Here is a 24328-nt window from a genome sequence, read left to right as displayed (position 1 = left end):
TTTGCCAGAAAAATTTAAGGAGGCTTAATATGAAAGCAAGAAGGAAAATAAGATTAAAAATCAAACAGTACAGAGCAAGGACAGAAAAAGACTAGTAAAGGAGAAAGGGAAAAGGAAAAAAGCTATAAAGAAATCTGTTCTGAGAAAGGTTGCAACTACTGATTAGAGATCTTTTATTTTTTTCAAACCATATATAAATTTTATTTCAAAATTGATCAAAGAACTAAATATAAGAGCTAAGACCATAAAACTCTTACAAGAAAGCATAGGTAAATATCTTCAAATCCTTGTTAAGCAATGTGTTTTTTTTTATGTTACACTCAAAAAATATAAGGTCCCCATATACCCCCCTCACCCCACTTCTCCACCCATAACAACATCCTCCATCATCATGAGACATTCATTGCACTTGGTGAATACATCTCTGAGCACCGCTGCACCTCATGGTCACTGGTCCACACCATAGCCCACACTCTCCCAAAGTCCACCCAGTGGGCCATGGGAGAACATACAATGTCCAGTAACTGTCCCTGCAGCACCACCCAGGACAACTCCAACCCCCGAAAATGCCCCCACATCACATCTCCTCCTCCCACTCCCTACCCCTAACAACCACCATGGCCACTTTCTCACACCAAGACCACATTTTCTTTGATTACTAATCACAATAGTTCATGAATAGAATATCAGTAAGTCCACTCTAATCCATACTCTATTCCTCCATTCTGTGGACCTTAGAATGGTTGTGTCCACTCCACATCTATATCAAGAGGGGGCTTAGATTCCACATGGATGCTGGATGCAATCCTCCTGCTTTCAGTTGTAGGCACTCTTGGCTCCCTGGTGTGGTGGTTGACCTTCTTCACCTCCATGTTAGCTGAGTGGGGTAAGTCCAATAAACCAGAGTGTAGGAGTTGCAAGTCTGTTGAAGCTCAGGGCCTGGCTATCACATGGTCAATCCAGAGATTCAGGTCCCCTGGGTTTACACTAAACCCCAGCACCAACTACAGATCCAGTAAAAGTAACAGGAGAGGCTTGTGGACGAAGATCACATCTGATTCCAGCTCCATCACACAGAAACACAAACTCCAAAGTAAGGCCAACTGACATGGCACTGAACTCCATCTGCCATGACCATAGAACCTGTGGGTCTCTGTAGCCCTCAGAAGAACCAATACCTGAGGTTGTATCTACCTTACCTGTCTCTGGAATTCTGCTGAGGTATGCATAAGGGCGACCCCTCTGATAACCTCCCGGCTCTTTTTGGAGACTCATATCCATATAAACTCATTTGTCCTTTCCATTTCCCCCTTTCATTCAGGTCAAAAGCATTTTTAACTCCTGGTATTATATGTAGACTGAGATATTCTGCTGGTCTGAGTTGACCCTTTTATTCAAGGTCATTTTCTAATTACATCATAAGCTGGAACTTGGTAGTAATCCCTCGGTGCCAGAGAGGCTCATCCCTGGGAGTCATGTCCCACGCTGGGGGGAAGGCAACACATTTACATGCTGAGTTTGGCTTTGAGACTGGCCACATTTGAGTGACACGGAGGCTCTCAGGAGGTAACTCTTAGGCACCTTGCAGCTGTAGGCCTTGTTCTTATTTCAGGTGCACAGGCTTACAAGCATAGTCATTAATATCAAGGGCTCATTGTTGGATCTTCCTTCTTTTTTGGTCTTTGCCGTTGCACTTGGGGGATTGTTGCTGTTCCTTTAGGGCATGTGATAGAGCTCCCCTGGCTAAGAACTTAACACTCCCTCAGTTGTTGCTTTTAATTGTAACCACTATGAAAATATCCAAACATATTAGAAATCTTAATCTTGAGTTTCTGAGGAGCCAGGAGAAAGAGATAAACATTGCAAATTATAGAGCTCTGGTTTCTCAAAGAAGAAAGTATCTTTATTTACTGGGACAACTATTTTTTTAATCCTGAGTAGTAGATAAATATTAGAGAATAAATGTCTAGAAACAAAATATTAAAGAATAAATATATTATGTAGTTAAAAATTTTTGCAGAGATACTCATATATTTTAAAATATCTGATACGTCCATGTTTATATAGATTATATACTGTGTTTTCAGTGTTTGAAAACCACATTTTTCTGTTAAATAGACAATCTCATGCCTTTCTTTAATGATGTTTGAGATTTCAAATTATATTAAGTGTTGTGGTTATAATAAACCAAATCAAATTGACGTATTAATTTTTTTTCCTTCAGATTTCATGTGTTAAACTCTCTCTGCCCTCCTATTTTAGAATTGCAACTCTGTGTGAGTAAAATAGGTAACATTTTAATTGAATATTTTATTTTTGTTATAAGGAATTACAGAAAGATATGCAAGGAAGTGCACAGGCATTGGCAGAAATAGTGAAAAACACAGAGAACTTCTTAAAGGAGAATGGGGATAAGCTGTCACAAGAAGATAAGGCCTTGATTGAACAGAAACTTAATGAAGCTAAGACAAAGTGTAAACAGCTTAACTTAAAGGCGGAACAGTCGAAAAAGGAGCTGGATAAAGTTGTGACATCAGTAATAAAGGAGGAAACTGAAAAGGTCCCTATCCCAATGAGTGGTACACTATTACATGGTTGAAAATGATTTAGTCTTACAGCTGCTTGATTTATCAAGTGATGTCCAGTAGTAGTAGTCAATGATCAGCATTAGGGAATAGAATTCTGGGTTTCCATGTGTGTAATTGACAAAATACTACAAAGTGTTTGAAGAGTTAGCTTTGTTTAACTTTTTCTTAAAATTTAAGTGGAGCTATGAGATTCTCTGCTTGTGGGATGTGTAATGACTCATTATCAATTGTAGTTATATACTTGGAACAGTGAAAACTTAAAAGTAACTGTATGTTGCTGTAAGGTAGAATTTCAGTGTGTCCTGTTGTCAGGTTTTAGCAAATCATTATTCCCTACTCTACTTTAGAATGATCTAAATATTTACTTTTAGAATTTTATAACATTAATGGCTTGGCACATGCTCAGTGGTGAACTTTCCCTGTTCAGGTTGCAGCTGTGAAGCAACTGGAAGAGAGCAAAACCAAAATAGAAAACCTTTTGGACTGGTTGTCAAATGTTGACAAAGACTCTGAAAGGGCAGGGACAAACCACCAACAGGTAATTGAACAGAATGGGACCCATTTTCCAGAAGGTGATGGCAAGTCGGCAATTGGAGAAGAGGATGAGGTTAATGGTAATCTGTTGGAAACTGAGGATGGACAAGTTGGAACCACTCAGGAGAATCTGAACCAGCAATACCAGAAAGTCAAGGTGTGTTATTTTCAACTTAATGAATACTGTTAAATTCTATTTCCAGGTCAGTAAAGATAGGAACACCTTAGCAAATGAGTTCTCTTTATAAAGCTTAATGACCAGAGAGTAAGTGCTTTTTTCTAGATGTATCAGTATGTCAAATATAAATTATTTTTAGAGGTATAATAAAGTCAAAAAGCAGTAAGAAGTAAATCATTAAATATGGCATTCTCCACATAAATGAAGCAGAATTATAAGGAATTTGTATAAAAAATAAGAGTTAACATATAAAGTAATTGCAGTGGGCTAGACACTCTTCTAAGTTCTTCCCATCTATAGACTCATTTAGTCCTCACAGTTACTCTGTGAGGGCAAGTTCTGTTAATATTCCCATTTTACAGATAAGGAAAGTGAGACCTATAGAGATGAAGTATCTTGCCCAAAGTGAGACGTCTAGTAAGAGATGGAGTTTGGATTTTAAGCTACGCTATGTCCTCCATCACTCTGCTAAATTCTAAATCCAGGTTTATTGATTAACTTGCTATGCAGTCTTGAGCTCCCTTAACTCTTCTCTGAGCTTCTAATTTTCTAAAGAGTAAAGACTACTGTTGAGTGGTAACATTAAAACCCCTCTAAAAATTCACCATGTGATGGAAATTAAACATAAATGCTAGTATGGGAGCAAAGACACTTTTGAAAAATCATTTTAAAAGTGTCACATAATCGATAATTGTATGTCAATGTTTGGCTTTTTAAATGGACTTTAGGAACTTTTTGAAGTTCTATTTGTTTTCCTCCAAGTAGAGACTTTGCAATAGGATGCTCTATGTCAGATTCTTATATTACAGGACATAAAAATTAAACTGGAAGAAGAATGTTTACTACGTCACAGTTTCAAGATGCTATTATAGAACCTTATTGTATTTGTCTCTTAAGATAAAATCTAATTAATTCCTGAAGAAACTTAATGATTCAGTTACAGAGAAGCCAGGAAAGCTTAGTAACTTGACCAAAATAGGGAAAAGTGTCATAGCTGGATTCAAACATAAGGATGCTTGGTATAAAGCCCTTGTTTTTAGCCACAGTTTGACATTCCCTTCTGATCTTTTCACCTCTAAGAATGTGGGAATCTGAAAGTGCTTTAGAAATTCCTAATCTCTTGATACAGTGGAGAGCTGGCCAAAGGCCCTGAGTAGGGCGTTCTGTTACTAGCTCTTTCTAGTTGTGCCACATGGCCTTGGCCAAGCTGTTCTCCTCCGGCAGCCTCAGTGTCCTCATTTGCAAAAGGAAAGGAAAGGATCAGAGAATCAGATGAAGGACCCTTTACATCCGTCCAGTCTCACTGAGTGCCTCCTTTGTGCAAAGACCCATTGGGGGTAAGATATTTAGCCAAAATATTTGTTATGTGGCAGGTGTCATCATAGACAATTGGTAACAGAAATTGAGTCTATTCTCTGCAGACTAATCAGGATCTGACTTGTAAGTAAGTTGCCTCACTGCGGTACTCCTCAGTCGTTTTCACTTCATGGCATACCTTTATTCTTATCTAGCCCTTCTGTGGAAATTGTCCTTATCTAGCACTATTCTAGGTATTTGGGATTGTCCAGTGAGCAAATAAAGGTCCCTTTCCTTCTGGTATTTACATTCTAGGAGGGTTAAGATGATACGGGAGAAAATAAATAACTGAATTATATGATATGTTAGAAGGTGATCAGTACTAGGGTTAAAAAGAACAGCAGTTGGGCAAAGGCAGCTGTATGCTGAGGAAGGATCATCAGGGTTGGCCACAATGCGATGAGGTTTGTGCAAAAACTGCAAGAAGATGAGGGGTTCACCACATGGATATCTGAGAATAACTGGAGAAAGGATACTAAGGTGCCAAATAAGATGGAGATGGGAATGGCAGAGGCTGGAGAGCTTGGGGTGGAGTGGGAAAGGAGGCAGGTAGCAGAGAGGAACTGTGAGGTCAGAGGTCAGGTCATGGCTCCATGTGAGGCAAAAGAAAGGTAGAAAATTGTCCAAAAGGATAATACGTTTGGTATTTGGGGTGAATGGAGGAAGCTGCTTATGACTGGAGAGAAAGGGGCCCCAGCTGCCCAAGGCCCACCTGCCTCCCTGCCCTGAGGGCTGATGTGGTCGTGGCTCTGCCCACCTGCATATGAGCTGCCACCTGCCTAAAGCGCTGGATACGTACTGCCCTCAGAACAGGCTCAGCAGGCACTGTGCTAAGTGTGCTAAGTATTCTACTGTGATCTCATGTACCCTTTACAGCAAACCTAGGATGTGTAGGGATTATTGTCTCCATTTTCCAGTGCAGGAAACCGAGGCTTAGTGAAGTTAAGTGACTATGGTAGTGTCTTTTATTTCTGCTCCTTTAACTTCCATTGGGCCCCCCTGAATATAATTGTTTTTGCTTAATTATTTTGGTAATATTTTTAATAGATTTAAATTTACAGATTCTTTTTATCCCATTTAATTGTTCTTTCAGGATCACTTTGTAGTAAAACATTTTCTACTTCTCTACTCAATAACTAGACCAAGGCATTATGTTCCTTTGGGGACAATTATGAGTAAGCAGGGATAAAAAGAGACCAGATTATAGATTCTTGTTTTAAAATGAGAATATAAATTAGTCCCTTTTTTTTTTCATAAACTTATCAAAAACACTGTACTAGTCCTATGTGATTTTCTAGGTACTTTCTAGAGAAAGTTGGAAATTTCCTTAAAAATAAGATGTGTGTGCTCAGAATGCAGCTTTTGCTCTGCTGAAACTCAACATTAAACCAGAAATACTCTAAAGTGTGGAAAAAGTCAGGAGAAGCAAGTTGGGTCATTTGAGCCTGTAAGATCCAAGTGGGAACTCCCAGCAGACTCAGGGTAACGGTGTTACTGCTTTAAAGTTAGAGTCAGTGTGTCTTCACGCAGGCCCACCACGAGAAGATCGTTGCTCAGCACCAGGCTGTCATCTTAGCCACTCAGTCTGCACAAGCGTTACTCGAGAAACAGGGCCACTACCTTGCTCCTGAGGAAAAGGAGAAACTGCAAAAGCACATGAAGGAACTGAAAGCTCATTATGAAAACACACTGGCCGAGTCAGAGAAGAAAATGAAGCTAACACACTCTCTTCAGGAAGAATTAGAAAAATTTGACGCTGATTATAACGAGTTTGAACACTGGTTACAGCAGTCGGAACAAGAACTTGAAAACCTGGAAGCAGGTGCAGATGACTTCAGTGCTTTGATGGCCAAGGTGAAGAGGCAGAAGAGTTTCTCAGAAGATGTTATCTCTCACAAGGGTGACTTGAGGTACATCACAATTTCTGGAAATAGAGTATTAGAAGCCGCCAAAACTTGCAGCAAGAAAGGAGATGGTAAGGTTGACAAAGATAATGTTGACACTTCTGCCACGCACAGAGAAGTACAGAGCAAATTGGATCATGCTACCGATCGGTTCAGATCTCTCTACTCTAAGGTAATTTTTATTTTTGAGGGAAAGATCAATCTATGGTTATAATATTCACTCTCTTGTTCTCTTAACTTTTGTTTTGGAATTAGAACCTACAATCTGAAGCAGGAAAAAAATTGGTAGTTTCAGCCTTCTTCCCTCAGTGTTATTCATCTGCTTTACTTCATAAAGAAGTTAGGAACCTAAATTTGTTTAGATTTCCATGCAACACTGACTCTAGAATCTCTGTTGAGGTACAGTGTCTGCATTGACCACCAGATGGCGTGTATGTATTAGCTCTAAGCAAAAAGAGTGGCTTGCTAATTTGCAGTCCCAAAATTTGCATTCACCTCAGACAATTCTTTTCACAAATACTGTAAGTGTTTGCTTTACAGACATGTTTGATCAGGTATTTTTAAAATACTTAATGACTGGTGGGCTCTTTGAGCTTCTCATACCTTTGGCCAAATAAAAGAGATTTTTTTTTTTAATCCGAAGAAAATATTTCCCTGTAGGTAATAATATATAACTGAACAACATCAAATTTTCAAAGCTGGGTAAATGATTTAAAGATCCTCTGTGGTGCTTGGCTTTTGCTTTATTCTAACCTAGACTATTTGACTTCTTGTGTTAATGTATCCTGTGAAATATACAGAAGTGATTTATGAAGTACTTTGAAAACCTTCAGAATAAATGCACATCTATATTCATAGGTTTGTACCCAGTAATATAATGCCATGGTAGATATTCCTCCTCTTGATGACTGATATCGCAATCCTTCATTCTGGGTTAAGATTCAGCTGTTGTAAACATTTTATAAAAATTGATATAAATCTAGAACTTTCTCATTTTCATAGCTGCTTTTTGCCTTCTTCAAGGCCTTCTTTGTATAAAGAAGAAAGTCTTATCTCTATAGAGTTTTACTAACTTGGGTTGAAGGCTCCTCTCTTCCAGGTTATGTAACTAATAGGGCCCAGGGTTATTTTGACCCATATGAAAGTAGTGAGTTGTAATCACCTCTTTTCTCTTTTGACTATTTAGTGCAGTGTCCTTGGGAATAATCTTAAAGACCTGGTGGAAAAATATCAACACTATGAAGATGCTTCGTGTGGACTTCTTTCTGGGCTCCAGGTCTGTGAGGCCACAGCAAGCAAACACTTATCTGAACCCATTGCCGTGGACCCAAAGAACCTACAAAGGCAATTAGAAGAGACCAAGGTAAAAAAAAAAAAAGAGAGAGAGAGAGCAAAAGAGATCCAAACCTTTCAGTAGTCTTACTGAAAGCCCCCCACTTTCCTATACTTTTTGTGATAGCTTGACCTAGGTAGTGGGGGAAAGGATGGGAAAAGTGTACTTCACGCTCCAGAGGGAGTCCTGGCTCTATTTCTCCCTAATCCATTCCTTTTTTTTTTTTTTCTTTCTAATGAGATTGTTTCGCACTGCTGTTATGGCTCCTTACTTGTAGCCATCCCCCAGACCCCAAACAAAAAACAATATTGTCCAAGCCCTTCCTTGAGAAGGATTCAGCAGTTGGAATAGATTATGACTCCTACAAACATACACATATTTGTCAAAGCAGTGGAGAGTTTTATAATTTAGTATTAAGGGAAAGTTGTTGAGAGTTGAGCTTCCTGCAGGGAGGAAAAACAATCTTGTGAAGCATTCATTGAAGCCTATGAGGGAAAGTATTTTTGTCTGTTTTGTTCTTTACTACATCTCCAGCACCTAGAACAATGCCCGGCCCAGAGTACATGCTCAATAAATATTTTAAAAGGATGGACTGTGGGAAGGAAGAAGGGTTATCACTGCCACATTTGAGGATTCCAAGGCTCGGGATTGGGGGCTTCTGTTCAATGATAACGTAGAGATATAATAACTTTAGTTACTACCTAGCACAATTCTTGAAAAATTTTCCTGCTCTTTCAGAAATGGAGGCCTGATGTGTGAATTGCACAATGGGGTCTTCTATATAGAGTCTCTGTTCAGTTTTCTTAAATTTAAAGCATGTTCTAGAACTTTAATGAAGGGAAGGTAATTTTTGAGATATTTTATTCTTATTCAACTTGACCAATAATTTTGAGTTTGAAAGCTGTAATTCATAAATCTGTGATTCCTTTCAGCAGGCAGGTAGTGGTAGTTTATTGCTGCCATAGCTAGACAACAAGCACAGTTTTTCCAATTACGTAACTGCCTTTCAGAATTTAAGAATTAATTCTAATTAAGCCAAAGCATAATTTTAAAAAGTTAATGTGCAATTAAAGTTGTTCCTGGCATATGTACATATTTTCCTGGCAGATGCTTTCTGCATGTATGAGGATTAAGTCGTCTCCATTTCTTTTGGGCGTTTTTTTTTCTGTCTTTATTAACTTTTGTTTCACTGTTGTTACATATCTACAGCATAAAATTTGTTGCCATTTTAGCCATTTTTAAGTGTATAATTCGGTAGCTTCACTTTTATAATGTTGTATTACCATCACTATTTTCTATTACTAAAACTTTTTCATCACCAGAACAGAAACTCTTTACCCATTAAGTAATAATTCTCCATCCCCTACCTCCAGCTACTGGTAGTATCTAATCTACTTTCTGTCTCTATGTTTATTCTAGACATTTCATGTAAATGGAATCATACATTATTTGTCCGTATATGTCTGACTTATTTTACTTAGTACAGTATCTTGACTTCAGATTCTTTATGTCAAGTTCCAACTTGTGTTCAGAGCCTTCTTCATTTTCAGCTTTTCTATTTCTCGCCATATGAAGGTCTAAAAAATATTTTGAAGTCATGAGTTTCAAAAGAAGCTCTTCTTTACTCCTAAACTTGTCCCTACTTTTGTTTATAAATTCTGTTAATAGGATCAAAAACTTTGGAGATGTCTCTCCTCCCCGCTTGTCTCCTCCTGTTCTTTCTTCTTGTGCTCTTGAGCAGTGATGTCCAATAGAATATTCTGCAATGACAGAACTCTTCTAATATCTGCCCTGTGCAATTTGGTAACCACAGGCCACATGTAGCTCTTTAACATTTGAAATGTGGCTAGTGCAACTGAGGAATTTAATTTTTAATTTAGTTTCATTTTAATTAACTTAAATTTGAAATGTGGGTTTTTTTGAGGTTGAGCAGCTTTAGATAATGTTACGAAGTCCTTTGGAGTCTTCCCAACTCTCCTCTTACCTGTACTAGATCTCACTTCTCCAGTCCAGATAGGCCCTTACTACTTTGTTACTGCTGAAGTTGCTCCCTCTTATGTCTGTTTCATTTCTCTTCATTTAATTCTTCCCACACTGTATACAAATTTAACCTTCTTACAGGACAGCTGTGAGCATGTCAACCTCTTACTCAAAAGCCTTGAATAACTCCCCATTGTGACAGAATAAAATGCAAACTCCTTAGCCTGACCTTTAAGGCTCTCATCTACCTTCCTGCCCTATTCCTATTTATTTCCTGCCTTATTCTAATAACCTGGGTTTGTAATGATGAAAGTTTTACTCTGTCCAGTTTAACTTTTTGGTTATTATGTCATTTTTGCCTTATTGGAAATCTGTCATTTAGTCCTGCTGAGTATAACTGAAAAGCATTTACTCTTCCAGGCTCTGCAAGGACAGATATCCAGTCAGCAGGTTGCTGTAGAGAAACTGAAAAAAACGGCTGAAGTGCTTTTAGATGCCAGGGGATCTTTACTTCCTGCCAAGAATGATGTCCAGAAAACTCTGGGTAAGATATTCATTTTCTTGTTTCTTGTCTCACAGGGAAACTAAGTGAAGGTATTCTAGCAAGTAAGAGAACATGTTCACTAGTAGATATTGTGTTTTGTCTTTTCTGTGTAGAATGGTGATTCTCAATTTAGTAGAATGCCTATCTTCTTTAGCAGGTATATTGGAATCTTAGGGGTGAGGGCAATGTAGTTTGAAAAGAGTATATGTAAGATGTTAATTTTATAGTCATTAAATATAACAAAAACTTCCTATTTATGGAATATATACAGAGAAAGTAAGACCTAACAAAATTATCTTGGTTGATGGGATTGGGCAGAAAATAAGCTTTCAGCTTAGGCAAAATAGAATCTTTGTGGGATCTGTGTTTCTCAAATGTGGGATCATGGGTGCAAGTAAGAGGTTGAGGGACCCTGCATAAAACAATGTTCCCACTTCTGCATTGTCTAGAAGAGGTCTCTGAGTGGCTTCATAGGGTTCCATTTACTCCAATTCTTCAGTAATACTGAAACATGTACAGTTATAGTGGTGATTTTGTGTCCTCTCACATGGATTGATGTGTTTTTTGAAGGAAGAGCTATTGTATATTATTCTGTTTATCTATCCACAGTGTTTAGTCAATACTAAACTCACCATAGCTTATCAATAAATACTGTTTATTGTCTTGTTGTATGTATTTTTTGCCTGACTTCTGCTTTTCATAATATTTACTATGTGGTTGGGTTTATCATTATATATTTCTATGTGTGAAATAAAAACTTGCACAGACCATGATTAGATATGTTTCACTCCAGAGTATGAATTAAAATGAATAGCAATTTTAGATAAAAAGAGGGATAAAACTTGCTCTTCTAAAACCACTCAAAAGAAGGGACACCCTTTTTTAATTCTTTCAGATAGTCAATTTTTTGATCATGCACCCCATCAGTAAATTATTTTCAATGTACACTCATATATACACATATATTTATAAATTACATACATATATTATGTGTATTATAATTGTAAAATGCAAGAATGTAAATTTTTAAAGTATAAGAAAAATGTGTATGGAAGTTATAACATTTTGTTCCTTTATTTCTACATTCTCTTGTGCATTACATGTTGGAGACCACAACTTTAGGACTTAGGTCATAGGAACTTGGGGGAGAAAGAAAGACTATTTTATATGCATATCTGTGTACAGAGACATTTTGACATATTCTCCATTGCTATCTAAACATATATAATTTTTATTTGCTTAAATCCATGTTACAGTATTTTCAGACCTTTCTTTGGCATAATTTTCTAGGAATATGTGAAAATAAGTTATTTGAAATATAGAGGAATTTCTTTAGGATCTATTTGACTTGCAAGAAAGTATCAACCACTTTTTAAAAAAACTTTCTTACGATGGATTTTGTTTCTATATCTTTTCTAAGATGATTTTTAGTTGTTGAAATCAAGAATTTACTTAAATGACAATATTTTATCACTAAGAATAATCCTCACAATGTGTTGTTTACATTGAAATAATCAACTTTGCTTGGTAATGAGCTCTCAGAGGCTAAAAAGATCACGGATGTCACTCATCCCATTGATGCCCAGAGTTGCTGATGGAGCATCAGCTGGCCTGCCAGTCAGAGCCCGCAATGCAAAGTATGTTTGAGACTTTCATATTAGAGCTTTTGAGTCTGCTGCCTGTTTTTTCTGCTTATGGCATCTTGGTGCATATTAAATATGATCCCCATCTCATGGGCCACATTATGTCTCAGTGATAGACACATGATTTTCTCTTCGGACCATCTAAACTTAATCCCTCAACTCACTGAAAATTTGTCAGACTGCTTCCTCATGATGTAGTACTAGAACAAGCAAAGAGAAATATTGTTTTATTTACATGGATTAGGGAAGCAGATATGGCTCAAGTGATAGGGCCTCTGCCTACCATATGGGAGGACCCAGATTCAATCCCTGGGGCCTCCTAGTGAAAAAGAAGAGGAGAAAGTGTACCTATGTGGCGGGCCAGTGCCTGAATGGTGAGCTGAATGCCCACACAGTGAGCAGTGTTTCCACGCGAGTCCCTGCTTGTTGAGCCAAGAGCCCACATGAGTGCCCGTGTGGCGAGCCGAGTGCTTGTGTGAGTGCCTGCATGGTGAGCTGAGTGCCCACACAGCAAATGGAGGGCCCACGCGGCAACCCAAGTGCCTACGTGGTGAGAAGAGTGCCCACGTTAGTGCCTGCATGGTAAGCCAGTGCCCATGTGGCAAATTAAGTGCCCATGCAAGTGCCCATGTGGTGAGCCGAGTGCCCACACAGCGAGCCAGTGCCTGTATGGCGAGCCAAGTGCCCACGCAGTGAGGCAGTGCCTGCACAAGTGAGTCATGTAGCAAGATGATGACACAACGAAAGAGAGATGAAGGGGAGAGTCAAGGTGAAGCACAGTAGAGACCAGGAACTGAGGTAGCACAGTTGACAGGGAACCTCTCTCCACATCAGAGGTTCCCAGGATCCAATCCCAGTGAATCCTAGAGGAGAAAGCCGAGAAGAGAAGACAGAAAAGAAATATAGATACAGATGATCACACAGTGAATGGACACAGACAGCCAAAACAAAACAAAACAAAAAAACCAGCAGGGTGGGGGAGGGGAAGAAAAAAATAAAAAAAAACATGGACTATGTGCCATGGACCAAACACAAGCCTGTAAGATATTTCTTTTTTATAGAGATGTTTCAGAGCAAAACTTTATTCTACTGAAGCATTCTATAATGCAGCAGTCTAAAGCATTCAGAAATAATTAAAATACTTTTGGAATTCTTGGACAATAAGTAATAAATTCATGATTAAAAACAGATTGTTTTCCAGAGAGAAAGATGAATACATTAAAAATCTTTTTTCTTTGAACTTGTCATTGGTCTAAAACATAGAATGTAAGGATGCTCAAATGTAGTTTTCTAGCCAACTGAAAATTAAGCAAGAAAAAATTTTTTTAGCATCTTAATCTTTAGAATTGAAAGTAAAATTTATCTTAAATGAGATGGGTTAAGCTGTTAACCTTTAAAAAATTTTCCGCTTTTATCTGGTATTAAGCTTTTCAATTAAATTCTATTTATGTGTATGTTAGAAATATAATCTCAACCTTCTCTATTTTAAATGGATTTTCATTGTACTCTATTGTCTATACATTTACATCTTCCAATTTCTGCATGTAATGAGTGACAAAAGTTTAGCTTGTGTGTGTCTTTGTGTCTGTGTGTGTGTATGTATGAGAGAATAAGATAGAGCAAGAGAATTTTTCTACGTTGAAAATCACTGTGCATGACTGTCAACTTATTTTGTCATGTAGTTATCAATAAGTATGTTTATTTTGAAATGACAAATTGAGAAGCAGTATTTATCCCGAAGGTTTGGTGTTTGGACTCTCACTTCTCTGAGATAGTTAAACTGTTTATGCATCTAGAATCTTTTTTCAAATGCATACATACATATTAACTTTTATTTTTAAGATTTCAATTTTTCATCTTCCACTGGGATCTCTTCTTCCTTTTTCTTCATTTTTAAAGCTTTAGGTCATGCTCTGATCATATATTATGAGATTTACTATTTAAAATTTGTTTTCCTTTTTCAGTGTTGGTGTAGAAATTTTGTGATTCAACTTAGTGTATTTTTTAAAAGGAATAGGGCAAAGAGAACTTTGTGGTTTACATTTCCTGTTCTGTTTGAACTAGATGACATTGTTGGACGATATGATGATCTGTCCAAGTCTGTTAATGAACGAAATGAAAAACTCCAGATAACCTTGACTCGCTCCCTGAGTGTGCAGGATGGCTTGGATGAAATGCTGGACTGGTTGGGAAGTGTAGAAAGTTCTCTGAAAGAACAAGGCCAAGTGCCCTTAAACTCTGCTGCTCTTCAGGATATTATCAGCAAAAATATTGTAAGTGACATTTTCAAAAGAAAAAAATCCCAATTATATAAATGAAAGAAGCAATTTAATAAGCTCCCAAGGATGGGTAGATTAAAGATAAATTTAAAGATATAGAAAATAAATGTTTCCTGAATATAACAGGGTGTGCAAAGTAGTACTTGCACAAAGACAAATGTGCAGAACAATTTTTCTTTGAAAGAGTCTAGAAAGAGCTTTGTATACTTTTTCATGAATATTATCATTCATTATAGAGGGTCTGTGCATACATTGAGTTCTATCTTGTTTATCATTGTTTCTGCCAGCTGCACATGACGTTAATCAGATCAACTTGTTGTCGACTAGCCTTTTAAAAATTAAGACCATGGATAATCCCTAGGCTCCATTAGATCTCAGGGGCTGCTCATAGCAGCAGCCTCCTGCCTCTTTCAAGCAAATAGCCAGCTGTTCTCTACTTTCTCTTGAAGAGATTTGGGGTGGGATTCCTTGAGGGACAGATCAGACATGTCATTCACCCCCAACTTGGCCACAGGCTGTTCAAGCTTGTACTGTTCTGAATGGTAATTTTTAAAACTTAGTAATATTATTTGTAAACATTGTAATAAACTAAATGTAATATTCGGGTCATTTCAGATGTTGGAACAGGATATTGCAGGTCGCCAGAGCAGTGTAAATGCCATGAATGAAAAAGTGAAGAAATTTATGGACACAACAGACCCATCTACTGCATCCTCACTGCAAGCCAAAATGAAGGACTTGTCTGTTCGGTTTACAGAAGCAAGTCATAAACACAAAGAGAAACTTGCCAAAATGGAGGAGCTAAAAACCAAAGTAGAACTGTTTGAGAGCCTCTCAGAAAAGCTCCAAATGTTTTTAGAAACAAAAACTCAGGTTCTCACTGAGACAGATGTGCCAGGAAAAGATGTTAGTGAATTGTCTCAGTATGTGCAGGTATGACTTCCGTAATACACACAGGCTGAGTTAATGGTTAAGACAAGCTCAGAGATTTATTGGTAGAATTACAGTTAGCAATCATAATTTTAATTGCTTATGGATTAATAAAGATATATGCTTTCTTCCTTTACTCTCAGATCCCATATCCTCCTTGAAGCCTTTGCTCAATGATTAGAAATGTGCACCGTTTATCACACATACACTCTTCAATTATCATAGATAGTATACATCTCATCTTACTTGCCAGAACCCACAAAGAGACAAAATGTAAAGAGTGCCTTTTTAAGTTAATTAATGTTTTCTGGGTTCTGTTGTAAACAGCCTACTTTTTATTTATTTAGTGAGTACTACCTTTAGTCGGGATCATTCTTCTGTGAAATTTTGAATGGAGACGTTATGGCCCCGTATATAGCTGAATGGAATGCCATTTGAATATATAGCAACATTTGTACTGACTAAATATTTAATGCTTTTGTAGGAATCAACTTCTCAATTCTTACAACACAAGAAAGATCTTGAAGTTTTGCATAGTCTTCTGAAGGAAATATCTAACCATGGCTTACCAGGAGATAAAGCTCTGGTTTTTGAAAAAACAAATAATTTGTCAAAGAAATTCAAAGAAATGGAAGACACCATCAAAGAAAAGTAAGCACCACTTTAAAAATTGGATATTATTTTTACTTGATACTAATTGGAATCATTTTTATTTATTATATAAATGTCAAAAACAGTTTGAAAACTTGACTACTTAGACCTAGGAACATTTTATAAGTGCTTTTATGTTTTGATAATCTTTTTGCTGTTAAAATTGAATGCATTTAAAAATATTTAGGAGGGAATTTCAATACTTCTTATGTAAAAGTGGGAAGCATTATGTAAGAAAAATGTTTTCATCAATTTGCTAAAAATTATTTCACCTCACTATAGTCTCTGAAGTCTTTGGCAAATACCACATTTTTATTTGTAAAGGCAGAAATAACCTTAAAAGACAGTTCATGGTTCATCACTCTCTGGACCAATTCAGAAGCTATGTGCAATTTTAGTATAGTTACTAATGGCCTTTTTGTATAATAGTTTACTTTTTAAAGAGTCGTAGATAATAAATGATTCCATGGGAAAAATAAATAAAAAACAAGAGAATGAACCTAAGTTGAGCTAAAGAGCTATGCAGGGACGGGCCTTACGAATGAATTTTTGTATTTCTGATTTCATGTTAGTTTAGAATATACATCTGGTTTTGCTAAAGTTTATGTAAAGAAGAGCACCAAAAGATAGAAAATAGCCCTTTTTCTTTCAACTATTCTTCTTAATTTCTTGAGAATTTTACTACTTAAAACTTTTGAGTACTGTCTATAGACCTATTCACCGAGCTCTCTTTCACCATGTCATATAATATTTAATTCACATTGTACAGAAAAATGTTCTTGGTTTTCTTAGGTCATCCTTGGGTTTTCTGCTTTCAAATGGGTCCAATGTTAAAACCATGTGGTCATCAGTAATTAGTCCAGCTGCAGCATTTGCCAATATTCTGTACACTCGTACATGTGCACATCACCCATGTGCCACATGTAGCAATCCTCACAGTTGTTCATGTGCTGCACGCGTGTGCTCCTTCCATGGTGTTCAGCATCCAGAGGTATCCATACAGTTCCCTGTGGAACTTCCTGAGTGTCTATGGGCAAGGCACCAGTTAAAGTTCTTAAGTTACTAGGTTGCACTGCATTTTTGAAGTCTTCAATCTGTACTCCCTCTAGCAACCCAGTTTATCCATCCATCAAGAGGACTGTAGTCTAGTGTGTAAACCACTGGGTGGCATTATGTTTTCCTCATTTTAGTGACTCATTAAAGTTTCCTTTCTGGTTCTATGACTGCTGGAATTAAGCACCATGTCAAGTAGATAGAACAAATCTCATCAAATCTGTTATAAATAATGTAAAAACAATCTTATGTAGTCTTAGAGTTTATGTAGTATTTTGGATGCTAATACAGATCGGTTACAGATTTCTTAACTGCTTCTATCTCTATCCATGGACCTTTCCTGAAGAATAGACAGTCACTTAGCTTGATTTTTTTACTCACCACCTATGAAACATTTCATCCTATGTCAAAAGGGCTAGTGTATGGGTGGGGTAGATCTTTCTCTTAATATTCACCCTGTTATGGGAGTAATATTTTCTTTATTAGTAATCAGCCTTTGGAGTATTTCCTTTCTTTGGCTTTATTCTGTATGATTTTTGTTATCTAGAAAAGAAGCTGTATCTTCTTGTCAAGAACAGATGGATGCTTTCAAAGTCCTTGCCAAATCTTTAAAGTCATGGATAAAAGAAACAACAGAACAAGTTCCCATTATACAGCCTTCTTTTGGTGTAGAGGATTTAAGAAGATCTTTGGAGGAAACCAAGGTGAATCATTGTGTATTATAGTAGTTTCTCATTTGCCTGTTATCAGTAATGATAGTTTAAAGACTAATGCTGGGTTTCTTTTATCCAAGTCACATCAGCTGGGTCCTCATATATGAACTGTTTATCTCAGTCATATTTTAAATCATGACATGGGGTTGACTGATTCTTTGGGGGAAAAACACAAACTTTTCAATCTTCAATTAGTCAGCTATTTTAAAAAAGATGAACTAGTAAGTTAACTGTTTCTGTTTCAGAATCCAAGTTTCCTTCCTCACCAAATCTCTACTGTTTTGATTATTTTTTAACATATCTCTCATAACATTAAGTAATAGATCCTCCTCTTCATTAAGTATTTTATTTTAATTTAGATAAATCACTTTAAGCAGTATTTGAAGATAGAAGTTAACTGAGTGTCCCAGCACAAATAGTGCACATGTCTTTTGCCATCTGACTTAAGTCATAAAGTCTTTGACCAGTAATGGCAAGTTTTCTGCTCCAAATTAGTGGAGGCGTGTCTTTTAAAAAATTTATTGGAGATTTGATGATTAAAGCTTACTGTTAAATGGAATTCTGAATTCCTGTTTAGTTTTTTTTATTGTCTGTATTACATTTCCTTATGTAACTTGGCTGTTACCAAGCATGCTTTTCCAGACTTACAGTTGACAGTTACTTTGGAACCTATGGCAGCTAGGAATAGCCTGCCTTTCACTGTGGCTAGAAGCAGAATGTAGGATGGGCCATGCCCCACTTCTCACCGCTAACAGTGTTAACAGTCACCTGGGCTGTGGGAACAAGTAGGCATGGTACCTTTTTCCATCCTACAGATCCCTACAAATCAGGGCCTTCACATATCGTTGCTTTAATATACATTTAAGAAATTGAGTTATAATGTGCAACCTTGAAAATATTACAAAGACTGAAAAATAATGAGTGTTTATATCTCAAGAAATTACAAGAAGAGTGGAGTTTAAAAACACCAGAGATTCAGAAAGTAAACATCAGTGGGATCTCACTATGTAACCTGATTAGTGCTGTGACTACCCCTGCAAAGGCAATCGCATCAGTTAAATCAGGTATGTGCTTTAGTTTTATGGCAAAAAACAGGAATTGGGTCTTATTTTTATCTGTGTTCTTTTTTAAATTAATGCATAAAATAAACCTTAGAAATACAGAGCGAACTTGATTAAGAAGATGGTACCTATAAACACACCAAAGCTGCCATGGAAAAGTATCTGTCCTAATCAAATTACAAATCCCTTTTATGTTTCATTTAACAAACCGTAATTAAAATGCAACTGATTTAATATATAAGGACTAAGATGCATTACTTTTGGAAGGGGCACCAGTCAGATTCCAATTTGTTGGTTTTTACCTTCATTAAATGGAGATATCTAAATTCCATTTGAAATATTTCTATTTTTGTATAATATTTGATGAAGAAATGAGTCTGGTCTCCTGGGAAAGGAAACGTGAGGGACAATAAACAGGCAATTTTTCTGTGGAGTGGACTTCTCATATTTTATTAGAGTCTACTTTTTTTGTGCAATATTCCCAAAGAAAACAGTTAAATAATGTGTTAGCCAGTTGATGGAAATCACAGTCTAAATCTTGGTTGAGCCACTCTTTTCAACAAAAGGAGAGAATCATGTATAAATATGGATTCTAAAAGTAATTTAAATATTTTGGATATAGTTTTTAGTACCTGTTTATATTATCAACAGTTTTTTTTTTTTAAAAGATCCAGGAATAGACAGATGGCAGGTCTCATATCTTTATTCTTTGAGGTTCTGAGTATCCTCTGTGGGTTATCTGGCCTGACCAGCCCCCCAGCTGCCTCTATTGTGATACTGATGTTCCAGCTGGGCCTCTCTCAGTCAACCCTTTATTCTGCTCTATTAATCCCATTTCAGGAATACTCATATATGATCTCTCCTTTCTCTCCTAATCAGATTTCCTGAAAATGTTGGTTTTTTTTTTTTTCTCAAGAAAAGAAATTCTATTGTATTTTATTTATTTTATGTCTCTATGTCCACTTTATATTTGCAATAAGTAAAAAGTCATTTTTTTCCTACTCTTGGTAGTTCCCAGTCATGGTGGCAATTAATTTTGAACATTGATGTGATGTTTTTGCTTCCAATTGAAATACCATTTCATGTGATTTTTTTAAAGGCACAAAATGTAGAATAAGATTCAGCTATTTCAGAATGATTATTCATTTTTATTTGTTTAGTCTTTGTTTTGTGTGGTTGATTTTGGGAAATATTTTTGTGTTTTCAATAGATAATCAGTGGATACTGGCATGAAAAAGCCTAATTGATTTTTCAATATTCAGATTATGAAAAAAGTGCCAATACTAGTTGGTTATGGAATAAAAAGAATTAATACGTCATTACTCTCTGAATATTTCCTATTTGCTGGGAAATGGGTTAACTGTGTTAATTCCCACATTGGTCTAATGTGTCAGTGGTATTATCACCATTGGTTTGTGTGGGTGGGTGGGGATGATTACTCTGTGCAGTCACAAAGCTTGTAAATTAGTGGGGCTGGGCTTTGAATTCAAGTGAGCCATACACCAAAGCCCCAGGACTCCTAAACCACTCTGCTCTCCTGTCTCTGTCGATATAGTGTAGTTTTAGTAATAGGGTTTTGTTTTGTTTTTACTTCTAACTTTTCTTTCATGTCTTTTTGCATCATTCTGTCTTTATTAAGCCCACAGTAACTTTAACTTCTTGTTGAACAGCACCAACAATTTTCAGTTGCTTAATTATGGCAGTTCTACACAACTGTGTTCAATGCGCTTATATATTGAGTATCTTCTGAGCTTCATAACTTTATCCCTAAAATAACTTGAGCAGTAAAGCCACTTAATCACAAAATTGCTTTATAAATTATTTAAAAATTAATTTATAATATAAACTTACGGACACTCGTGTTCATAGAATATTACTATAAAAATAGGTGTTTCAAAGAAGAAAGTACATATTTAGATCGTTAAGTTTTCAATCTTCACTTGACTTTGAAGTTGAATCAGTATTTTATATTTTGAAAGAGGATTAGCATTTTTAAATGATTACTATTTATGGGGTGTGATTTAAAACCACCCACTATAAGTACATAGAAATGCTATGGAAATCTGTGGTTATTTCAATGTTAATATTTTTGCAGGTGGAGTAATATTAAATGGTGAAGGAGCAGCCACAGACACTCAGGAATTTTGGGCAAATAAAGGTGAACAGTAATATTAAATGCCTGTTGATTAAAAGTAGTTTTATTGGTTGGGTTTTTTTTTTTTGAGAGAGAGAGAAAGTCTTTTTTAGAGGCCAATAGTAATTATATAGAAATTTCAAAATTGAATTTAATGGCATTATTCAATAAAATATTCCTGTTGTCCCTAAATATATTTTATGTAACATTCCATGCAGAGTTTGTTCATCTGAAATTATTGAAATCCAGTGGTTCAGTTTAGCACTTGATTTTGTTTCTTTTTTGTTAATTTGAGATATTTTGTCACTTAGTATACTATTTTAGCTCACTTGTTGAGTTTGGCACCTAGGGAATTACTAAGCAGTATTTCATGGTTTTAGTTTTTATTTCATTTAAGATGCCTATTTAATTTCACTTGTATTAGGCAGTGTTTCTAAATTATTTCTTATTATAAGATTTTTCTAACCTTGTAGTTCTAAAATTTCTATGACTTTATGGTAGTAGGCTTAATACGGAGAACATAGAAGGAATGATCATGTAAAACTTTCTTTAATTGTAGAGCTCTATCTTTAAAAGCCCTGAATCATTTTTACTTTCTTACTCCTAGAATTAATATCCATTAAAAAGGATATGACTGATATAAGTCACAGTTATGAAGATCTTGGCCTCTTACTCAAGGACAAAATAGCTGAACTGAATACTAAACTCTCCAAATTGCAAAAGGCTCAGGAAGAATCAAGTGCAATGATGCAATGGTTACAAAAAATGAACAAAACGGCAACAAAATGGCATCAGACACCTACACCTACAGATAGTGAAGCTGTGAAGACTCAAGTTGCACAGAATAAGGTAGATTCTGTGGGTACATTTACTAAAGACGTGGAGGAGAACAGATTTAGCATTTAGAACTGAGTCCTAGTAGTCAGGGGGCCTGTTTCTGATCTCTAGTTCAATAATGTAAAGCAAATACTTTGCTAGTTTTGTGTTTATTGTGCTTTCCTGTAGAGAGTCATGGAAATAGTAACCTCTTTTTTTTTTTTTTTTCCCATAAAGGTATTATTAGTATGAGAGAACTGTTGGGTGTAAATGACTTTGCCGCTATAAATCAGTTTAAGTCTTGAATATTAACCAGTCAACCATTGGAAAAGATTAATTTAAGGGCTAAGTATATTAGGGATTTGTCCTATCTAGTAAAAAATAGGGTAGCTAATGCCTGCCTTTTCTTTAATGGATGGTATTCCTTTCTACATATGTCAAGGTTGGGAAATGATTTTACATGGTAGCAATGATGGCAAAAATTTCTACAAAGTACTAACCTTTATTTGAACTCTATAAAGTGTTGTCAAAAAGAAGTGCTAACCACTAATAGATTTTCAAATTCTAGTAGCCTGTGTTAACACTGCTTTTCTTATTAATTACAAGTTTACAGAATGTCACCGTCTTTTTTTCTAAAGGGGTTCATTTGAGAAAATATGAAGTTCTTCCTCGTAATGGGGTTTGGAGTCATAATTGCTACAGTTATAGTATTCCTCCTTTGTGGAATTCTTTCACCAGATGGTTGAAGATTAGCTAAAAAGAGGAAAGTAATTAACTCCTGAATCCAGATCATCACCCACTTGGGCATGTGACTTTTTTCCTCTGTTGGTCATGCTGGAGAAAAAAAATACTCTATCATAATTGTGTTTTTGTTTTTAATGTCAACATACTTTAATATAGTTACTTTATTTTTTCCCCTGCTAGTCATTTGAGGCAGAACTGAAGCAAAATGTAAATAAAGTGCAAGAGTTGAAAGACAAATTGACAGAGCTGTTGGAGGAGAACCCAGATACTCCTGAGGCTCCCAAATGGAAGCAGATGCTGGCAGAAATAGGTAGGTTGTATTATGACACCAAAGTCCATGAACAGAAGCTCAGTCATTTTCTGTTTTTCATAATCTTTATCAGAAAACATTTATCCAACAATCTAAAATATTTTGGGGTTTTAGTTTCAGAAAGCTATTTTTGTGTATTTAAGTGTCATTTCATTTTGGCCTTAGAGTTGGTATATCTTATTTTCTTGCTAAAAACAGTTACTAAATTTATTTTTTGAAGGAGGTAAATGCTAGTTAATAAAATGCTGTGCACTGAGTGATGTTTTTGTATTCGCTTTAGTGTTTTAGACTGGGTGAAAACAGTCTATCAGATCAACTATCAAACCATCCATAGATGTTTACTGAGTGATTGATGTGTTTAAGGCACTGGACCAAATGCTCTGGTTAGTAACTCCTGGTTTTAGGGAGGATGCTGACTTGAGGTTGGCGAGAACAGGAAAAGCTTCCTAGTGGAGAATAAGACCCAGTGGAATTGTGAAGGAGTGAAGAGATGGGATATATGCATAGGAGGGTAGAGCATAGCAGGCATGGGACTTGTGTGAGCAGAAGTGTGTTTGGATGATAATGGTAAGATCAGCAGGGCTGCACTGGAGGATTCATCTTTTTTTTTTAGAAATGCACTTTATTTACTCATTTATTTTTCTTCCCCTTCCCCTCCCCCACCATGCTGTTTTTTGCTGTCTGTGTCCATTTGCTGTGTGATCTTCTGTATCTGCTTCTCTTTTTTTTGTCTTCTTTTCTCATCTTTCTCCTGTAGGATTCACCGGGATTCAATCCTGGGGACCTCTGATGTGGAGAGAGGTTTCCTGTCCATTGCACCACCTCAATTGCCGGTCTCTGCTATGCTTCACCTTGTCTCTCCCCTTCGTCTCTCTTTTGTTGCATTATCATCTTCCTGTGTGATTCACTTGCACAGGCACTGGCTCACCACACGGGCACATGGCTTGCCACTCGGGCACTGGCTCACCATGTGATCTCTCAGCTTGGTGGACATTCATGTGGGCACTCAGCTCACCGCGCAGGCAGTGGCTCACCGTGCAAGCACTGTTTCACCACACGGGCACTCACATGGACACTCGGCTCACCACGTGGGCACTTGGCTTTCCACGCAGGCACCCACATGAACACTCGGCACACTGCATTGGCTGCTGTGCAGGCATGCTTTCTCTTCTTCTTTTTTACCAGGAGGCCCCAGGGATAGAATCCGGGTCCTCCCACATGGCAGGCAGAGCCCTTATCACTTGAGCTACATCCACTTCCCTGGAGGATTCATCTTGAAGAGCAAACCCTCTAAGGGAAGAAGAACAGGGCCAGGTTGAGAGAAGCCCTGATTATCAGGCAAAGGCCTTTAGATTTTATGGTTTACATAGTGAGGAGTTATAGTTATTGAAGGGTTCAAGCGGGGAAGTGACATGTTTAAAAGTTATTTTTTAGGAAATTTATTTTATAACCAAATAGACTATCGAAAAACTATGGGGAGATCAGTTAGGAAATTAGTAGTCAAGGTCTGTAGTTCTCAGAGTGTGCTCTGGGGACCAGCAGCAGCATCTGGGACCTTGTTAGAAACACAAAATGCA

General features: G+C 36.8%; 1 protein-coding gene across 9 annotated transcripts in view; it reads left to right on the top strand.

Annotated features, from left to right (window-relative positions):
* LOC101417339 (dystonin) overlaps positions 1 to 24328 on the top strand; it is a 486360-nt gene that overhangs the window by 356753 nt on the left and 105279 nt on the right. For all 9 annotated transcript variants that reach the window (XM_004465347.5, XM_071218526.1, XM_058306906.2 and 6 more), the window contains 13 exons: positions 2327 to 2560; positions 3016 to 3279; positions 6187 to 6732; positions 7747 to 7923; positions 10294 to 10417; positions 14125 to 14333; positions 14955 to 15272; positions 15754 to 15920; positions 17521 to 17677; positions 18624 to 18750; positions 20843 to 20905; positions 21489 to 21730; positions 22622 to 22751. In XM_004465347.5, the coding sequence (XP_004465404.1) occupies positions 2327 to 2560; positions 3016 to 3279; positions 6187 to 6732; positions 7747 to 7923; positions 10294 to 10417; positions 14125 to 14333; positions 14955 to 15272; positions 15754 to 15920; positions 17521 to 17677; positions 18624 to 18750; positions 20843 to 20905; positions 21489 to 21730; positions 22622 to 22751 (2758 nt within the window). The remainder of the gene's footprint in view (positions 1 to 2326; positions 2561 to 3015; positions 3280 to 6186; positions 6733 to 7746; positions 7924 to 10293; positions 10418 to 14124; positions 14334 to 14954; positions 15273 to 15753; positions 15921 to 17520; positions 17678 to 18623; positions 18751 to 20842; positions 20906 to 21488; positions 21731 to 22621; positions 22752 to 24328) is intronic.

This window comes from Dasypus novemcinctus, chromosome 11 (genome assembly GCF_030445035.2).
Source record: "Dasypus novemcinctus isolate mDasNov1 chromosome 11, mDasNov1.1.hap2, whole genome shotgun sequence".
NCBI lineage: Eukaryota > Metazoa > Chordata > Mammalia > Cingulata > Dasypodidae > Dasypus > Dasypus novemcinctus.
This window is presented reverse-complemented; position numbering and strand designations above follow the sequence as displayed.